This window comes from Ascoidea rubescens, assembly GCF_001661345.1.
Source record: "Ascoidea rubescens DSM 1968 unplaced genomic scaffold ASCRUscaffold_1, whole genome shotgun sequence".
Classification (NCBI taxonomy): Eukaryota; Fungi; Ascomycota; class Saccharomycetes; order Ascoideales; family Ascoideaceae; genus Ascoidea; species Ascoidea rubescens.
In genome coordinates, this window is record NW_017962913.1 from 354,762 (window position 1) to 374,000 (window position 19,239).

General features: G+C 32.4%; 11 protein-coding genes across 11 annotated transcripts; 5 read left to right on the forward strand and 6 right to left on the reverse strand.

The window, feature by feature from the left end:
* Positions 1-410: 410 nt before the first annotated feature.
* Positions 411-830, reverse strand: ASCRUDRAFT_73256 (uncharacterized protein). The gene has a single exon (XM_020192205.1). The coding sequence runs from the start codon at positions 684-686 to the stop codon at positions 498-500; it is 189 nt and encodes a 62-aa protein (XP_020049688.1). The 5' UTR covers positions 687-830; the 3' UTR covers positions 411-497.
* On the forward strand, positions 731-2,750 carry ASCRUDRAFT_73257 (SH3 domain-containing protein). The gene has a single exon (XM_020192206.1). The coding sequence runs from the start codon at positions 1,207-1,209 to the stop codon at positions 2,623-2,625; it is 1,419 nt and encodes a 472-aa protein (XP_020049689.1). The 5' UTR covers positions 731-1,206; the 3' UTR covers positions 2,626-2,750.
* Positions 2,751-2,877: 127 nt separating this feature from the next.
* Positions 2,878-4,188, reverse strand: ASCRUDRAFT_67492 (uncharacterized protein; the record flags this gene model as incomplete). Its single annotated transcript, XM_020191397.1, has 1 exon — positions 2,878-4,188. One exon carries the CDS (start codon positions 4,186-4,188, stop codon positions 2,878-2,880), a length of 1,311 nt encoding a protein of 436 aa, XP_020049690.1.
* Positions 4,189-5,283: 1,095 nt separating this feature from the next.
* Positions 5,284-6,724, forward strand: CPA1 (carbamoyl-phosphate synthase (glutamine-hydrolyzing) CPA1). Its single transcript, XM_020192207.1, has one exon. The coding sequence runs from the start codon at positions 5,309-5,311 to the stop codon at positions 6,641-6,643; it is 1,335 nt and encodes a 444-aa protein (XP_020049691.1). The 5' UTR covers positions 5,284-5,308; the 3' UTR covers positions 6,644-6,724.
* Positions 6,725-7,414: 690 nt separating this feature from the next.
* Positions 7,415-8,257, forward strand: MAG1 (DNA-3-methyladenine glycosylase II; the record flags this gene model as incomplete). Its single annotated transcript, XM_020189867.2, has 1 exon — positions 7,415-8,257. A coding segment is annotated over one exon (843 nt), but the record flags the coding sequence as incomplete, so codon positions are not given.
* A 354-nt stretch (positions 8,258-8,611) lies between these two features.
* Positions 8,612-9,505, reverse strand: ASCRUDRAFT_78505 (Fig1 domain-containing protein; the record flags this gene model as incomplete). The annotated part of the gene is made up of 1 exon (XM_020194257.1): positions 8,612-9,505. The coding sequence occupies one exon, from the start codon at positions 9,503-9,505 to the stop codon at positions 8,612-8,614; it is 894 nt and encodes a 297-aa protein (XP_020049693.1).
* Positions 9,506-10,101: 596 nt separating this feature from the next.
* Positions 10,102-14,328, reverse strand: ASCRUDRAFT_67496 (uncharacterized protein; the record flags this gene model as incomplete). Its single annotated transcript, XM_020191398.1, has 1 exon — positions 10,102-14,328. The coding sequence occupies one exon, from the start codon at positions 14,326-14,328 to the stop codon at positions 10,102-10,104; it is 4,227 nt and encodes a 1,408-aa protein (XP_020049694.1).
* Positions 14,329-14,468: 140 nt separating this feature from the next.
* Positions 14,469-16,669, forward strand: GDI1 (Gdi1p). Its single transcript, XM_020192208.1, has 2 exons — positions 14,469-14,882; positions 15,084-16,669. The coding sequence occupies exons 1-2, from the start codon at positions 14,855-14,857 to the stop codon at positions 16,385-16,387; spliced, it is 1,332 nt and encodes a 443-aa protein (XP_020049695.1). The 5' UTR covers positions 14,469-14,854; the 3' UTR covers positions 16,388-16,669.
* Positions 16,367-17,126, reverse strand: AIM7 (Aim7p; the record flags this gene model as incomplete). Its single annotated transcript, XM_020189374.1, has 1 exon — positions 16,367-17,126. One exon carries the CDS (start codon positions 17,124-17,126, stop codon positions 16,620-16,622), a length of 507 nt encoding a protein of 168 aa, XP_020049696.1. The 3' UTR covers positions 16,367-16,619.
* On the reverse strand, positions 16,860-18,030 carry RTS2 (Rts2p). The gene has a single exon (XM_020192209.1). It carries the CDS (start codon positions 17,916-17,918, stop codon positions 17,160-17,162), a length of 759 nt encoding a protein of 252 aa, XP_020049697.1. The 5' UTR covers positions 17,919-18,030; the 3' UTR covers positions 16,860-17,159.
* Positions 18,031-18,164: 134 nt separating this feature from the next.
* On the forward strand, positions 18,165-19,205 carry ASCRUDRAFT_5390 (uncharacterized protein; the record flags this gene model as incomplete). Its single annotated transcript, XM_020191135.1, has 1 exon — positions 18,165-19,205. One exon carries the CDS (start codon positions 18,165-18,167, stop codon positions 19,203-19,205), a length of 1,041 nt encoding a protein of 346 aa, XP_020049698.1.
* Positions 19,206-19,239: the final 34 nt, after the last annotated feature.

Here is a 19,239-nt window from a genome sequence, read left to right on the forward strand (position 1 = left end):
GTGCGAGGAAGGAGTTTTCGCAGGTCGTGCTTCTCCTCCATTAGCAGTACTCAGCTCATCGCTCTCGTTTCTGGTTTCTTTCCGGGTTTTGGTGCTGGAGGTGTTGTGTCTTACTCTGCGTCCCGATCAGGCAGAACGCGCCATGTCCATCCCACTTTTCTTCCCAATCAAGAATGCGCGTTCTGCCGCACACCTACGCATACAGTGGTGTGTACGTGCTGTAGTGTGCGTGTGATGCTGTGATGTGCATAATCTGGAATGCATCCGTCACAATGGAACGCTGTAGGTATATATTCCTGATCTGGCGAGCATATACTGCTCTGGTGACCTTCCAGACGTATAAGTGTTGGGCCTTGGGGTTATAATGCTCTGGCTTCCTTTGGCCACTGCTTCTTCGCTGTGTCTATTCACTTAACTGGCTCCAGCACCATCGCCAACAGCCTGACGGTTCTGGTGCCTGTGATTATACTCGCTTTTCTTCCCATCAGGCAGCAATTTTATCCATTTCCACTGTCTGGAGGTTTCACAAACACAAATTGTTTCAGAGCATTTAAACAGTATCTTTTTAATCGCTTTCCAATAATATTTGCATTAGTGTTTGATCCATCAACAGTTCCATGAAATTCCACAAACAAATTCTCTGGATATTTAGAAAAGAAGAGTTTGGCAGCCCTTTGCGTATTCATTAACCTTTTGTCTTTAAGTTTCCTAATCGGTTTTTATTCTTTTATCCTAAAAACTTTTCTTCCATCCTTTCTTTACTTATTCTATTACCATTAAACTTGGACTTATATTTCCTTTTAATCCAGCTGCTATAAAAACGTTTCCACTAAACTAATCTCTACCTTATCATTTAGTTATCTGGATCTATTGAGCTATTTTATATTTCTAATTGCCCTTTAACTCACGTTTGTTATACTCCCGGTTTCTTTACTTGTTATATCCATTCAAAATCCTTCTCATTCTATAAAAACCTAAAATTATTTGAATTTTAAAATAGGTTAAAGAAGAAAATTCACATAAAACACCAAAAAATTAAATAAAATTTAAAAATACTTTGCAAAGAAAAAACTGTTTCAGATAATACTTCAAATACTTCAGATACTTCAGATAGTTCAGATAGTTCAGATACTCCAAAAAGCTTGTAAATTCAAAACACTAAATTTAAAAACTTAATCCCACTTTCTTGCTATTCTGTTCTATAAAATGGATACAATTAAACCATCAAAACTCAATCATAATAACGATCTTAATTGGGATGATATCAAACATTCGTTGATCAATTTATCACAAAAATCAACCAATAATATCATAAATAAATATAAAAAAAAACCCATCACCACAAAAGATCTCAATATAAATAATGACAATAATGACAATAATAATGCTATTATAGACCCAAATTGGAACAATCTTTTCCCCATATTTGACAACGACTTTAATCTTTTGAATCAATTGTTCCTAGATTTTGAAAAAAATTTAAAACATTTAAAAATCTATTACGAAAACTTTTCAAATTCAATACTAATCAACTTGATCCATTTTAAAAATATAAACTCATTTTTTTTCGATCTAATCAAACCAATTAATTCTGCAACTTTATCGATTTACAATACTGCATTTGATAATAATAATCTTTCCCAAATTAATAATATCAATAACGAAATTCAAGATCAGTCCTTAAATTCAACTAAAATTAAAAACATTAATTTAGAAATTTCACAAAATATCGAGCCCATTATAATCAAATTATTGAATAAATTTTCAATCAAATTTAATTACAATTTCAATATCCTATTATCTTTTATTAAATTTATTAAGAAAAAAATAAAAAAAAGAAATTCCCTATTAAGCCATCTATCTTCTGATTTTAAATCCTTTGAAAGATACAAAAATAAATTAATTATTAAAAACGTTCCTATCGATCAAAACATTCAATCTAACATCATCAATTTTAAATTTAAACTACAATCTTCTTTGCAAAAATTCCAAAATTTAAATAACTTAATCAAAAATGAATTGGATGTTTTCTTGAAATTATTTCAAATTTTTATTTTTCTCTCAATGTGCCAATTTTATACTCTACAAATTAAAATTTATTCTCAATTCAACAGCTCTTTGAACTTAATTAACAGTAACCTAATTAAACTAAACAATATTAATATTAGTAATCAAAATTTTTATCAATTATTAGTTCAAAATTTTAAATTAAATCATTCACCAGCTGTTGATTTAATTCAAAACTTAAACATAGTTAATTTTAAGAAAAACTTTTTAAATAAATTGTCTTCTCCAATGATATTAAGTCGCAACAGAAAAATCATCCAAGAAAATGATTATAACAATACTAATATTAATATTGATATCAATAACTATGATATATTTTATCATGATAATACTAATGATAATGATGAAAAAAATAATGAAAATCATAATAGTCATAAAATTAAATACTGCATTGCAAAATTTGATTATGAACCAAAAGAAAACGGAGATTTGAATCTGTTTAAAAATGAAAAAATCAAGATTATTGATGATAGTGATAAGTGTGGATGGTGGATTGGAGAGAATGCTCAAGGTGTAAGAGGATTATTTCCTGCTAATTATGTTCAGGTTGAGTTTTGATTAAAGTGAAACGAAATGAAATAGAATGAAATAAAATAGAATAAAATAAAAAAACCTAAAAATTTAAACTAATGAAAACATAGATTATTTTAATGAGCCATGAAGAGTGAGATATATAGATTTAATGTATAATTTAATAACCAATTTTTTTTAATAGAAATTTGTAAAAGAAAAAAAAAAAGAAAAAAAAAAAGCATGAAAAAATGTATAATTCTATTGTTATATTATTGTATGTTAAGAGTCGATTAATTATTAGGAAGTTGGATCGGGAACCATTTTATTGATTAATTCACTCCAATTATCGTCACTATTATTTATTATAGAGGAAGAGGAAGCATTTTGAGAATCATTAACTATTATTGAATAGGGAAAAGGGGAGCAATCTGTGGAGTATATTGGAGGAATATCGTCGTAAGTTGATTCAGTTGAGGATATTATCTGTAATAAAATGTTTTCAAATTCATTTGCAAAATAAATTAATTCGTTTGAATCACTTTCTATAGAATTTGAGTTGGAGTTGGAGTTGGATATTAAATGTGTTGTTAAATTTGAGGTTATATTTGAAGTTATATTTGGAATTAACTGGTTATCAATGTTATTCATGCGTGGATCATTAAATGTTATGTTGAAATTATTATCGTCATTGAAATTGTTGTTATTGTTGTTGTTGTTGTATTCATTGTAATTGTTATTATTATTGTTACTATTGAGTAGGATATTATTATTATTATTATTATTATTATTATTATTATTATTATTATTATTATTATTATTATTATTATTATTATTATTATTATTATTGTTGTTGTTGTTGTTGTTGTTGTTGTTGTTGTTGTTGTTAATATTGTTGTTGAAAGATAAATTATTGATATTTAGAGTTAGATTATTAATTTCGCTTGGAGACTCAAAGTCAGATAAGACTTTTATTTTGATATTCCAAGTTTCCCAACATTCTTTATAATCTTCTTTTATTATTTTTAGATTTGTGTCATTATTGGTGTCAGTGATATTTCTGTCATTGGAATTATTAGAATTGGTGGTATTATTTGAGGAGGTTTTATCATTTGAAAGGAAAGAAGATGGATCATACAATTTTGTTAGTATATTCCAATTGCTCTTTGACTTTGATTTTGATTTGTTAGAGTCATTTTTATTAGGATTATTATATATCTTGACGATTTTTTGTTTGACCTCATAAAATTTGACCGATATTTTGCAGATTTTATAATCATTATTAATAAAACTTGAGCTGTCAGTCGAGGTCGATAAGTTATCATAGGAGGTTAAAACGTTGTGGTTACTATTGTTGTTGACAAGTATGTTATTGTTGTGAAAATCCTCATTGGACAAAGCATCTATATAGTTGTATAGTTGGTCAACCTTATCATCTATCAAAATGTCCAAGGTTTGTAGTTTTGCTGTTGGATAAGTGACAGATAGAAACTGGTCGATGTTGGGATCAATTTGACCAACTAGTCTCTGGAAGAAGATGGTGGATAGTATGCCCCTGACAGACTGCTTGAAGAGAGGTTTTGTTATTCTGAACTGTAGGTTGTGCTCCATTATCACGAATATCGCTGGCGTTGGTATCAGTCTGTAGGCTAGTACATGAACCAAAAGCAGATCAGTAACGAGGTATAATAGAAAAGTGCTTCTCTGTAGCTAGCTCATAGCAACTAATTTCGTCCGCAGCTCAACTTTAAACTTTCTAATTGTTCTGATTGATAATCACATAGGTGCTGCTCTGGCTGCTCGTCGTAGCCCCATCACAGAGTGCTTCTCTGGACCCACCACCACCATCGCACCATTATATCGTCTCCATCCCTCTCTACGTGCTCGTGGTGCCTTATCACCTCGTCTGCTCAACACCCTCCTGCCTCGTTTCTCCAGCAGACGAGCAGCCCACTGGCCACAGAACGACAGCCCATCCAGCAGACAGCCAACCTGTGCCAGCACCACCACCGGCCTGTTCCTCCTCTGCTGCCTGTGCTGCCTGTGCTTCTTCTGCTTCTTCTGCTGCGTCTCCTTCTCCAGCTCCAAAACCACGGCTGCGGGTCCTCTTTTACGAGCGCTGATTGGCTGCTGAGAACAAGAAATGAGTCAGCAAAGATGCTCTGTTTCTACGGGGCAGACGCGCTGTCTTCCAGAGCCCAGCCGAATACGTCCCGTTTTCTGCAGGTGCAGTGACACTTTTTTTTTGCTTCTTGATCTAAAAAAGTGCACAAATTGGTGAAATTTTTCCTATAAAAGAGTCATCCTGAGGTGGAATTGCTTCTTCTCCAACTCTTATCATAAAAAAACAGCCATTTCTTCTTCTTTGGCTTCTTCCTCTTCCTCTTCTTCTTCACCATAGGATTTCTTATGAAAATCTTCACAAATCAAGTTACTGACGTACGTTATTTGCCATATATAAGACTTGGATCTCTTCTTGGGTTTATTTTGCTTTTTTGCTTTTTTGCTTTTTTATTTTTCATTTTTTTTCTTGTTTTATTGTATTATATTCGTTTACAAATATTTTTCGAATTTTCAACTAACTTTCTAATTTTCATTCTCATCTCCAATTTCAATTTCAATTTCAATTTCATTTGCATTTGCATTTGCATTTTTTCTTTTGAATTTTTTTTTTTTGATTTCTATTCTTGCAGGATTATATTTCAGACCACGTTTGGAAAGCCTTATCACCATGATTGGAAAATACTTGTTCAATTCTGCCTTTAAAACAAATTTATATTCAAAATCTTCGCTTTTGACTTTATCCAATAACATTTCAAAAAAATCAATATCTCGTAATTTAGCCTTCTCATCAAATAGCAGCAGCAGCTTAGATAGAGCAACTTTCACAATTAAAAACGGTCCAATTTTCAATGGTTTCTCTTTCGGCGCAAATAAAAACATCAGTGGTGAAGCTGTCTTTACCACCTCTTTAGTTGGTTATCCAGAATCAATGACTGATCCTTCTTACAAAGGCCAAATTTTGGTCTTCACCCAACCCTTGATCGGTAATTATGGCGTTCCATCTCCACAAATCAAAGATGAATATGGCTTAATTAAATACTTTGAGAGCCCCAAAATCGAGTGTATTGGCATTGTTGTCGCTGATGTCTCATTAAGATACTCCCACTGGAATGCTATCCAATCTTTGAGCGAATGGTGTAAAAGTGAGGGTGTTGCCGCTATAACTGGCGTTGATACAAGGGCCATTGTCACACATCTTAGAGAAGTTGGTTCATCATTAGGTAAAATTTCAATTGGTGAAGAATATGATGCCGATGAAGATGAGGCCTTTATCGATCCTGGCTCAATCAACTTGGTCCATAAAGTATCAACCAAAGCTCCATTTTATGTTCCTTCTCCTACAAACAAATACCACGTTGCTGTCATTGATTGTGGGGTAAAAGAAAATATCCTAAGATCCTTAGTCTCAAGAGGTGCTTCAATTACTGTTTTCCCCTACGACTACCCAATCCAAAACATTGCCAATAACTTTGATGGTATCTTCATCTCAAATGGTCCTGGTGATCCAACCCATTGCTCCACCACTGTTCACAATTTAAAAACTTTAATGGAGTCGGATTACAATGCTCCAATTTTCGGTATATGCTTGGGCCACCAGCTATTAGCCTTGGCCTCTGATGCCAAAACCATTAAATTGAAATACGGTAACAGAGCACACAATATTCCTGCTTTGGATCTCACTACTGGTAAATGCCATATAACTTCTCAAAACCACGGTTACGCTGTTGATGCTTCAACTCTACCTTCCTACTTCAAGCCTTATTTCATCAACTTGAACGATCAAAGTAATGAAGGTATGATTCATGTTTCCAAACCAATTTTCTCAACTCAATTCCATCCAGAAGCCAAAGGTGGTCCATTAGACTCCTCGTTCTTGTTTGACAAATATTTCGGCTTGATTGACGAATACAAACTCAACCAATCCAAGATCAATGGTTCGGCCCCAAGAATTCAGACCAGTGATACTTTAGTCAGTGTCTTCCCCAAAGAACGTATTCAATAATTTGTTGAATCAAATTTTCTATTATATTGTCTCATACTATTTTTTTCAATAAACAATACTTTTACTTGAGCTGTACATAAACATGTAAGACGACGTTACCCTTTCTGCTGAGATATGGGTCTTGAGAGTCTCTTCGGAGTCTACCCTCGCTAAGATGGGTAACGTGACGTCTGGAAAGCTCGTTTCCCCTTGGAAATAAGCCATACTTGCTACTCTAGTCTTACAGTCTGTTCCTTTTATGCTCCTAATTACTTTCTTGTTCTTATCCCCAGGAAATAAGGATATGTACAAACAAGTAATCTATATGCTAGCTGAATTTTTGATCACGTGCGCCAGATCCCAACAATAGGTAAGGTTCAAGCCATGCAAATAAGCCAAAATAATGGTCGTGGTTCAGATTAGTAATGGTAGTAATGGAACCAGCTATCTACTGCTCATCCACTGCTTTTTGATGCTATTCTTCAGATACTCTTTGGCTCTTTCTTTAGCTGCAATTCACTCCACAGCAACATGGTGGTGGCTGTTTCGCTAAGACAAACCAGGTCCATGACCAGGAAGCTTTCCACTCAAGTCCTCTCCATGGAATCAAGGGCCTTGGGTGCCTCAGCATCTGAAGAAACCTCTCCATCAGCAACAAAAAAAATCCACAAAACCTCATCAGTAATCAAAAAGAAAGTCACTGTGAAGAAATCAAAAACCACCACTAAAAAAACTCAAACTAAATCAATTGATAAAGATACAATTATACTTGAACTTATAAACAATCCCAAGCTTCCGGATTCTTTTTTGCAACCCCATGATACATCATTTGTCACTGGTCTTGATTTCATTTTATCAAAGGACCCCTTGTTATACAATGTCATTGCCCACAATAGATTTGATTTGTTTTTCAAAGAAAATCTAGAATTCCATAATAAACCTGATAATGAAAGATTACAGTATTATTATGAAAATTTAGCAAGCAGCATAATTTCTCAACAGGTTTCCGGCGCTGCTGCACAATCAATAAAGACTAAAATCTGTCATAAAGTGCATCAATTTCATAATCACGATAACATTAATATTAATACTAATGGTAATATTATTATACAATTTCCTTTTCCAAATGAAATCTCTGTTTTATCTGATGAATTTTTAAGAGAATGCGGTTTATCTTATCGAAAGGCTCAATATATCAAATGCTTATCCAATTCATTCCTAGACAATTCTTTATCTCTCGATTTATTCGAAAATTCAGATGACCAATTAATCATCGAAAGATTGACTCGAGTTAAGGGTCTAGGAATTTGGTCTGCAAAAATGTTCTTGACTTTTGGTCTAAAAAAACTAGATATATTCGCTGAAGATGATTTAGGTGTAGCTAGAGGTTTACTGAAATATATATTTTATAGACCTGACTTACTATCTCAATCAAAAACTTTAGTTAACGAAAACTACAAAACACAAAATAAAAAAATAAAAAAATCAAAATGGGGCAATAAAAAAAGAGATTGGTTACCGATTGAAGAAATTTATATGGACCAAATAGCCAAACAATTCTCCCCATATAGAACAATCTTTATGCTATTAATGTGGAGATTGTCCAGTACAAAAATTGAAGCTTTAGAAAAATAAACTCAGAAAAAAAATGAAATGAAAACTAAGTATTAAGAAAACTATGAAAAAATTTGAGTTAAAAAAAACTTAAGGAAATATACTATAAAAATAGAAAGTTTTCTAGAAAAAAAAATACAAAATAACCAACTGGTTGAAATAATATCCGATTAAAAATTTCAACCCTTTAAAATCCAATTTTATATTTGGAATTAATAGAAACATAAAAAAACCGACACCATTAATTACACTACCACAATGTCCACAATATTACTTATTATTTTCATGAATATTTATCATTTTAGCCTTTGCTATTTTTTTATTTTATTTTATTATTTTAATCTTTTAAGATCTTGTTTGAATTTAATAATTTTTTTAAAATGTTGAATTGAGTATATTGAGAGTTGTATTTCCACCAACTGGACCACCTAACGAAGGACCACCAAAATCCTTTTCAATAGATCGAGATGTTTCATGGGCCACTTTACCCTTTATAGCTAAAAATCCTAATGCGAAACAAGAAACTAATAAAAGAGCAACACCAAACCAAATTAAAACTCTCGCAGAGACACCAGCATTAGTTTCTAAACCAAAATAATCGTCTTCCATTGAAGCCATTAAAATTTTACCAGTTAATACATTGGTTTCTTGCCAAACAGCCGCTACCAAAGCCAAAGAAAACCCAATGTAACAAATACCTGTTGAAAATTGATACATCTTTGGCTGACTTGTGGGAGATACAAAGGCAAATAAAACAATTGTAAAAAATGACAATAAGATTGACACTAATAAGATGTAGGGAGTTAAACACTCTTCTCTAAATTTGGTGGCAGTTAATTGAATGAAATTTAATAAATCTTGATTGGGAGTGCTATCTGGCTCGAAATTTCTATTAATTTCTAATAATCTGGGTTCATTATCACCACAACTCCATCCACTGGTTGTTTCGTTATTTGAGGCCTTTAAACAAGATGAAAAATATCCAACTCGTACTTCGACTTTAGTGACAGCGTCTGGATAAAATCGAGCAGTGTTTGAAAAACTATTGTAATTTAATCTTATGACATAAGTGCTACTTGTGCCTGAAGTTATTGATGAACCAATCACTATACATTCAAATATAATATAAATCAATAGGAAAAAGACAGCATAATGTCTTGGTCTTATAGAGCTTATTTTCAACTCATTTAAACGTTCAAGCCTGCTGGCTTTGACATTATTATCAGCAAACACATTTGTTGGAAATTGACCACCTGGAAATCCCTCCATTTATTCTTTATAAGTTGTGACACGAGAGTGTATAAATTGATAAAATAAAAGTTGATTGCGATTTAAGAAGTCTTGAAATATATTGATTGCAACTAGGTTTAAAATGCAATATAGTAATATGAAATTTAAAAAAAATAATAGGATGATTTGATATAATCAAAAAAAAAACTAAAGCTGTGAAATTACTGTAAAAAATTTAGAACACTTGCTACTATCTCGAAACAGATATATTGAATGGAAATTTAACTAAGTTTCTTTTCAAAAGTTTTGCAACAAGAAAAGATGATATAATATATATATATCGAAGGAGAAGCAAAGTAGAAATCTGTTTATATCACTTCTCAATTGAGATAAAATCAAGACCAAATAGTGCCATATAGGGTAGAGCTCTGCCCATTGTTGATGTAAACAGTCAGTGTGTTATTGTTTCGCTGTTTGCTCGCTCTGCTGTTGGGCTCCAGTTGCACTTAGACCTTGCTCCAGATCAACAGCGACTCAGTTGGTGTTAGTCGAGCTCATGGAGTAAATATCTGAGGATAAATAAACAGCTCTGGCTCTGATTATATTGCACCTCGGTGCCACCCACACGGATCTATTTATGTTTTGCCCAATTGGGAGACGGGCTCCAGAGGAAGGGCGACAATCCGCTGTCTTCTGACGTACCACAGCTGCATATTAGCGCTGATTCCAGCAAGTTTACATCTGGATACATATGGTCTGTGTCTCCAGTTGCGTGTTTGTGCGTCGACCCCTACTGCTGGTTGTTCTAGTCCAACTATCCTCAGTCTGTTGACGATGCTGAACAATTCGCTGTAAACAGTGCTTCTCAATCTGCTGTAAATAGAGTCGTCTGTCAAAAACAGGTCTGTCAAGGGCATTGTCTTGATTTTCTCTTCCTGGCATTTTTCAGTAATGCTGTCTTCATCTGCGAGCCACTCAAAAGTCTTGCTCACTCCAAATGTGGAATAACTGTTGGATTTTCCAGAATTCACTTTGGTCAGATTAGTCAAGTAGCCAATAATTGATCTCAAGGAATATATTTCTGAAACCAATTCAATTTTGTTAATTGTCTTCTTTTCCTGTACCAAATTCAAAAACCTATTGTCTGAGATGTTGTAAAAATTCATTTGATTTCTTGTGTTTAATTTCTCAATGGTGTCTCTTTGAAGGTTGTTTATCCCAATTAATTTTTTAATATTTTCGTTCATTTGCTTAGAATCTGCATTTAATTTCGTTATTTGGTTTTTCAAATCTTTCATTATGACATTGTTTTTCTCTGCTTTAACTAGTTTGCTATTCAAAACTTCCACCTTCAAATTCAATTCATCAATTATTCGAAGCTTTAATTGCTGATCTTGTTTTAGGGAATCTAATTCTAAACTCAATTTCTTGATCTCATTAATTCTTAGATAATTTCCTTGGTTTTTCTCAAATAAATCAGAAATTTCAATTATCCATTTAGCTGGTTTCTTATCTAAAACAAATATATTTTCATTCAATGTTAAACTATTCTCAACATTTAACTTAACTTTCTCTAATCCCTCACTCAAGTCACTAACCATTTTAATTGCATTATTAAAAACTTGAAATTTGGAAGTTGTCTTTGATATCTGAAATAAATGATAAATGTTCTCGATATTAAAATTTAATTCAAATGAGTTACACTCTATTTCCAATTTTTTAGTTATTCCAAAAATTTCTTCCCACAAATTATTTATCATGCTATAGAACCCAACAAAATTGTCATAATTTATTGGATTTTTAATAAATTCTTTATTATTTGGTATCATATTACCCTGAATATTATTTTCTAAATCATCTATCAATGTTTGAAATGCTTGCATTGATTTCAATAAAGTCAAATTAATAAATTCAATCAAGTTTTTTATCAACATTTTATCTCCGCTGTTAATCATCAATTTCAAGTTTTCATTTGATTTATTAGCATTAAAATCACTATTACTATTTTTCTCAAGTGAGTTTAAAAACTTATTATTCAAAAGTTCTTTAATTAAAATGGAATTTTGTTTTGTGATCTTAATCAAAATTTTGAATAAATCCAAATAATATATCAAATCTTGTCTTTGTTTAAAATTAAATGAACAATTATTTTCATAATAATAAATAATATTAAGATTATCGTTTAATTTTTTATTTGAAAACTCTATGCCATTAGTTTTACTTATTATATCCTTATCTTCACCTGTATTGCTATTTATTTCGGAACAAATCTCTAATTCTGATTGGCTATCACTAATATCAAAATCAATTATTCTATTTTTTTTAAGAATATCCTTCCATATCCTTTCTTTGATTTCAAGAATAATACCACTCATATTTTGATTAATTTCAAAATTAATCAAGTCTTTTAGTATTCCTAAAAATTTTATTTCTAAATCCTTTGATAAAATCATTAAAAGTTCTCCATAATGAATTTTGTTATCAAAGAAATCTGTATTATTTTTCAATTCAACTGATATTTTCTTGAAGAACAATGATAATAAATAGAAATCTTTAATAAACGATAACAATGAGGCCTTTGAGTATTCAGTTGAGGTTAATTCATTTGTATTTTTATAAATATATTCAGAAATATAATAACTTAATTTAAAGAGTTTTTGGAATTTCAAAAAACAATTAAATTCAACATTGATCTTAGAAAATGATTGATAAAATAAATCATCCTTTTTAATTGTTTTAGAAAAATTATCAGAAGACATTAAATTATTTAAGTCTTTAAAATATTCTAAATCAAACTGTAAAATATCATTCAAGGCTGTTAATTTATTGTTTTCCTTTTGAGATCTCAAAAGATTTGATTTATAATCTGATAGTTGAGATTTGAAATTATTAAAATAAGTATTATCTTCATCAAGAGAGATATCATTTTTAATGTTTTTAGAATTGTTATTATTATTTTCATTTATTGGATTATCATTGTTAGTTAATAAAATTGATAAATCTTTAACATCTGATTCATATTTTTGTTTCTGTTTTATAATAATTTCGGACATGAAATTATTTTTTCTTTCTACTTCTAATAGTTTAAGTTTATTAGTTTCTAATTGGTTATTCAATTTAGTTATGTCATCTCTTAATTCTCTTTCAGATACATTATGCATTTCTTCTATATCTTCAGCCAAATTTTTTAAATCCTCCAATTCTTCAACGTCTTTTATTAATTTTTTATTTTTCTCTTCTAGAACAAAATTTTTCTCCGTTAGACTTTCAATTAATTTTATTGAATCAAGAGAAGAATCTAATTGAGATTGTAGGTTTGAAATTTGAGATTTTGATTTATTTAAATCGTTTGATAGTGATTGAATCTTTTTTTGAGAGTCATTATAATCAGATAATTGATTTGATAAATCAGTTATCTTTTGATTTAGAACTGATTCGTTTTCTTGGGATACATCTCTTAATTTAATTAGAGCAGTTTCTAGTAGTTTATTTGATTTCAATAGATTATCTATTGATAATAATTCATTATTATTTATGTTATCATCGATTAATTGATTATTGATTTGGTCGTCAAGATTTTTGATTAGATTTAATTGGTTTTGAAGAAAAAGGTAATTTTTTTTTAAATCTTGATATTTTAAGTTTAAATTGTTGAAATTTTCAATTAAGATTTCATTTTTTTCATCTAGAGTTTCTTTATCAATGGTTAAGATTTCTAAATTTTCATCTAGTTGATCTATTTTTCTTTTTAGATCGATATTTTCAGTTGATAGATTTTTAAAATTATTTAATAGAGAGTTTAAATCGATGTTTAGGTTTTTAGTTTTTTCTTGTAAGATTACGATGATTGATTGTAATTTTTTATTTTCATCCACCAATGATTTATTGTTATTGTTATTGTTATTATTAGTAATAGTGGTAGTAGTTTTCGATTTAAAAGAAGAAGGAGAGATGGGACTATTTCTTGAAGAGGTTCTTGATAAATTTGATAAATTGGAAATAGAGTTATTTCTAGATGGGTTTTTATATGGATGTGAAGGATTTGAGGAATTTGGGAGATTGGATGGATTATTTAGGTCAATTCTCGAAGAATTTCTCGAGTGATTTATTAAGTCGATTCTTGAGGAATTTCTTGAGTGATTCATGAGATCTATTCTTGAAGTTGTTTTAGAATGAGTCAAAAGACCAATTCTTGAGGAAGGTCTTGAATTGTTTGAAAGTTTTTTTTGATTGTATGGTAGATCGACTCGTGAACTGTTCCTTGAGTTATTTCTCGAGTTATTTCTTGAGATATTTACTGGGTAGTAAATCGGACTATTATTATTGTTATTAGTCGCAGTATTGATAGTCGAATTAGGAGCATTAGTATTAATATTAGTGGTTGTATTTGCCAGAGAGTTCAGTCTATCTTGTTGGTTTAAGGTGTAATTTTTTTTCAAATAGGGTAGATTTGTGGATGGGCTTTTTTTATGATTGTTATTAGCAGTAGCAGTAGTGGTGTTATTATTATTATTATTATCAATCGAGGGTTGTTTATTAGTGTTTTGATTAAAAGAAACCGAATTTCTATTTAATAAAGAACTTTTCAACGAAACCAATTTCGGTTTTGCAAAGACACCATAGTTTTTTTGGTCAAGCAATGGTTTATTTATATTTTTATCACATTGGAAATAAGATACCCCATTAATTGAGCCATTATTTTTGCCAATTGAATTGGATAGTTCGATTCCAATCCAAATTCCATCAGCAAATTTTGTCTGGCCTATGAACTTTATGATGCCAGGCTCGCTTCTTATGTAGACATTTTGGTTTAGAATCAAGAGCTCGCCAGAGTCGTTGGTTACCAGTTGCAACAGGGCCATTTTATTGCAGATATGTCGAGGAATGAGAGCAGCAGAACAGCAATTGCAACAGAGGTATAGGGAGTGGTAAGCAGGTAGAAACCAACAATCAACCAACAGCCAACAGCCTACACACCAAAACGGCAGCTCGTGGGCTGGAAGCAGCTCCAGCAGCAGCCCCAACTCCAGCAACAGCAGCAACAGTTGATTCGTGTGCCCATTCCCAGTGCTTTCCAGTGTTTCTCTATACCCACACCCACTTCAGCAGCTCAATTCTGGCAATTCTACTCATTTTCCTCTCTCTGCTTTCAATTCCCTGGTCGCAGTCAGACTGCCTGTGCGTTTCTCCCGATTTCACAGGTACTGTGCTAGCAATATTGTGCATAAGTGCAGCTGCACATCCAGCACCGCCCGTACCAGAAGGGTTGTCGTGGGTAGCCTTGCTGAATGTGACACTGAGGCAAAAAGGAAATGGAGGCAGAGGAGAGTATATATAGCGACACAGCTGCTTCCTCTCCTTTCGCCAGAAATTGCAACACTCCTCACAATGGATGAAGACTACGACGTTATTGTTCTTGGTACGTACCTCTGCTGCTGCTGCTCATGGGCCTTGTTGTGACTGATTTGTGCTCTTGTCAGTTGCCAATCATTCTACAATCTCGTAATCGCACCCACTCTCTCCATCTTTAATCGCTAGAGATCTCAATTACTAACTTTTTTTATCCTTTTTATTTTTATTCTTTTTATTTTTATTCTTTTTATTTTTATTCTTGTTTTAGGTACCGGTTTAACCGAATGTATTCTTTCCGGATTGTTATCTGTTGAAGGTAAAAAAGTTCTTCATATTGATCGTCAAGACCATTATGGAGGTGAATCTGCTTCGTTGAACTTGACCCAATTGTATGCAAAGTTTAAACCATCAAAGAAACCAGATCCAAAGTTGGGTCGTGACAGAGACTGGTGTGTTGATTTAATTCCCAAGTTTCTAATGTCAAAGGGTGAATTGACAAACATTTTGGTTCATACTGATGTTACAAGATATATTGAATTTAAGCAAATCTTTGGTTCTTATGTCTACAGAAGCGGCAGAATCGCCAAGGTTCCTGCTAATGAGATTGAAGCAATTAAATCGTCATTGATGGGGATTTTTGAAAAGAGAAGAATGAAAAGATTTTTAGAATTTATGGCCAGTTATAAAGAAGAAGATATCCAAACCCATCAAGGTTTAGATTTGGACCAAAACACAATGGACGATGTCTTTTACAAATTCGGCTTAGAAACAGGCACCAAAGATTTCATTGGTCACTCAATGGCTTTATATTCTAATGATGATTACTTGACCAAGCCAGCTAGAGAATCCTTTGACAGAATCATGTTGTATTTGCAATCCGTTGCAAGATATGGTAGATCGCCATACATCTATCCTCTATATGGATTGGGTGAGTTGCCTCAAGGGTTTGCAAGATTATCTGCTATTTATGGTGGTACGTATATGTTGGATACGCCAATTGATGAAATTTTATACGATGAAGCAGGAAAATTTACAGGCGTCAAATCTGGCAATGGAGTGGCAAGGGCTCCTATTGTTATTGGAGATCCCACCTATTTCCCTGAAAAGGTTAATAAAACTGGACAGAAAGTTATAAGAGCAATGTGTATTCTTGACCATCCGATTCCTGCTGCGCCGGATGTTGATTCATTGCAAATTATCATCCCACAAAGTCAGGTCGATAGAAAAAATGACATTTATATTGCGTTTGTTGGTTCATCTCACAATGTCTGTGCAAAGGGCTATTACTTGGCTATTGTTTCAACTATAATTGAAACCGACAGACCTCATATAGAATTGGAACCTGCAATGAAGTTGTTGGGTTCAACAGTTGATGTTTTAATGGGAATCTCTGAATTGTATGAACCCAAGTCTGATGGTACTAATGACAATGTTTTTATTTCAAAATCTTATGATGCTTCGTCTCATTTTGAGACCACTACTGATGATGTTAAGGATATATATTTCAGGGTCACAGGCCAACCTTTAGTCTTGAAAAAGAGAGAGCCTATTGAAGAGGAAGATAGATGATTATTAAATATTAAATTTTAAATATTAATAGAAAAATTATACTAAATTATACTAAATAGTACTGAATAATACTGAATAATACTGAATTATACTAAATTATTATCATTTATATATCTATATATCTATGTTATCTATCTTACCCCATTTATTTATCTTATTTTTCTCATTTTTCTAGTTGTTCTTTTTCCACTTTCTCATCGTTAAACTTTAATCTATGACTGGCAATCACTTTTCAAACCAACTTTTCCTCAATGTCCTCAAAATCCTCTTCCTCGTTAACCTCAATCAACTTGGATACACCAGCCTTGTCTCTGAACAATTCAATAGCAGCAGCATAGGTCATTCTGGATTTTTGAGAAGACGTAGGAGGCAAGTAGTAAACCAAGACCAAAGGCGATGACTTTCTGCCATCTTTGAGTGTTAGAGGATAAGACAAAACGACGAACCTTGGTTTGTTCTCAGGTAGTTCCTCAACCAACTGGTCGATGGAGGTAATTGCATCCAAGTCCTCCGGCTTGATATCGTATGAGTCGTCGATGTAAAACACCATCGCTTGCATTGTGCTGGCACGAGCACTGCTAAAGCGAAATTTGCGTAGTTTTTTCAAGGTGTCCTCAGAAAAGGAGTAGATGTTTAGATTCGACTGCCATGGAGAGTTAGTAGCTGGACACAAGAAGAACAGGAAGCACAGGAAGCACAGGAAGCACAGACACTTACCATTCTCAATAGGGTGCTTCATCTAACACAACACAAACACACACAGCAAGAAAGCTCACTGCGACCCCACCGCGTGCCTCCGGAAGACGTTGTGTTTCTTCACAACTCTGCTGTTCTTTTTCAACAGGAGCCGCACCGGCCCACGTGAGGGTGGCGTTTCTCTTGTTTTTGCTGCTTCTGCTTCTGCTCCTGCTTCTGCTTCCTGGGCCCGGAGCAATGCCTCGGCCCTTGACATTTGCTGGCTCACAAACGCCATCTCTCGCTCTTCCTCAGTTCTGCTCGCCTTGAAACTCTTCTTCTTCTGGGTCTCCTCCCTTTGCAATGTGTCGTGGTCGATGTATGAGATCAGGTAGAAGTTCATGTTGTAGTCCTCATTGCTGTTTCCACTGCTCTGCTGCTGCTCGTCCTCGTAGAAATGCACTTTGCCTTCCTTCGAAAGATGCTTGATCAAACTCGTTAGACTCGACCACTTGGTTGAATTCAAATGGATGTGCTTTTTATCCTCCAATATATATTCTTGGTAAAATTTGTTCACATTGATTTTTTTCGTTCCATGTTTCCTTTTCAACAATCTCAAAAACTCCCTTTCGAAATTCTCTGAGTAGTTTTCAATCACCTTTGTATATTCTCTTTTATTCGTCCCGAAATATTGTATCTTCTTGATATGCGATTCAGACTGTGTGTGACATTTGTATCCATTGGCGTCTCGACACTGTTTCTCGCAAACTTGACAGAAAAATTTCAATTTTTGAAGCCCTATCGATTTCATTTGATTGGAAAAGTACTTTGGTGTTCCATATTCTGCTCTTCCCATTATGATTATGTCATTGATTATATTAAATACTCCACTATTCCACTATTCTAGTTATTAACGAAATCAAAAACAAAAATACTCAATCGGAAAACACAGAAAAAATAAAAAAAATAGAAAAAATAGAAAAAATAGATTTTATACTGATCGGAACTTTATTTTTAAATCAAAACATAATCGAAAAATATTTTTATAACTATTTTGTTTTATCCAATATACAGATATATATCCACAAATCTTAAATTCATAATGGATAACACCTCAAAAAGAGAATTACTCTCTGCTAACGTTTATCAAACCTGCAATGACGAATATAAAAAAAATGTCAGAATTAACCATTTATCCAACAATATCATATCAAATGGCGAAATCCTATCTCCTGATGAAATTCTATCTGATCAAAATCCATTCAAAGAAAAACTAGATATCCTAATCAAAAATAGAGACCAATTTCCTATCAACATTCAACTACCTTCTTCCGATTTATTAAAATCCCTACATTACTATATTGGAATGTCCTTTAACGACATCCTATCAAAAAGCGAAAATCACAATTCTCTCTCGACAAATTTAAATAGTCAAAAAAAAACATCTTTAGATTCAGGTTTAAAAAAAAATCAAATAATTGGACTGTTGCATACTGAATCACAAATCGATTCGGATTTAGATTCATATTTCGATTCAGATTTTGATTCAGATTTCGGTTCAAGTTCCACCAGTATCAACAACATAAATCACACCAACAAAAATCAAAAAAATCAAAAAAATCAAAAAAATCAAAAAAATCCTTCAATTCCATTACAAAAGAAATCAAACCTCATTAATTTAAAAAAATTCGAAAGGAGCTTAGATGAAAGCGCGTTAATCACAATTGGTGTTCTAGTTGAAAATTATCTAGAAGAAATGATTGGTGAAGGCTACAAAATGTATATGGAACCAGAAGATATCTCATATTCTGATTCTGATTCTGATTCCGAATCTCAAAAAAAGTTTCAAAATAAAAAAAAAGCTTCCAAAAATGATTCAAATATCTCAAAAAAAAAATCTAAAACTATTTCTGAAATAGAACCTGACAACAATCCTCATAAAAAGAAAAAAAATACAAGTTCTATTATTCAGAGATTAAAAGAAAAATATAATAACAGCGATTATCAGGATTCTAGTGATACTGAAAGTGATTCTGACGCCAATACTGATAGTGGTAGTGGTAGTGGTAGTGATAGTGATAATAATAATGACAATAGTGAAATCAGTATATCCAACAAAAAACGAAGTTTTGCCCAAATTTAACAAAGATAAAAACGTAAAAAGATTGCTTAACTAA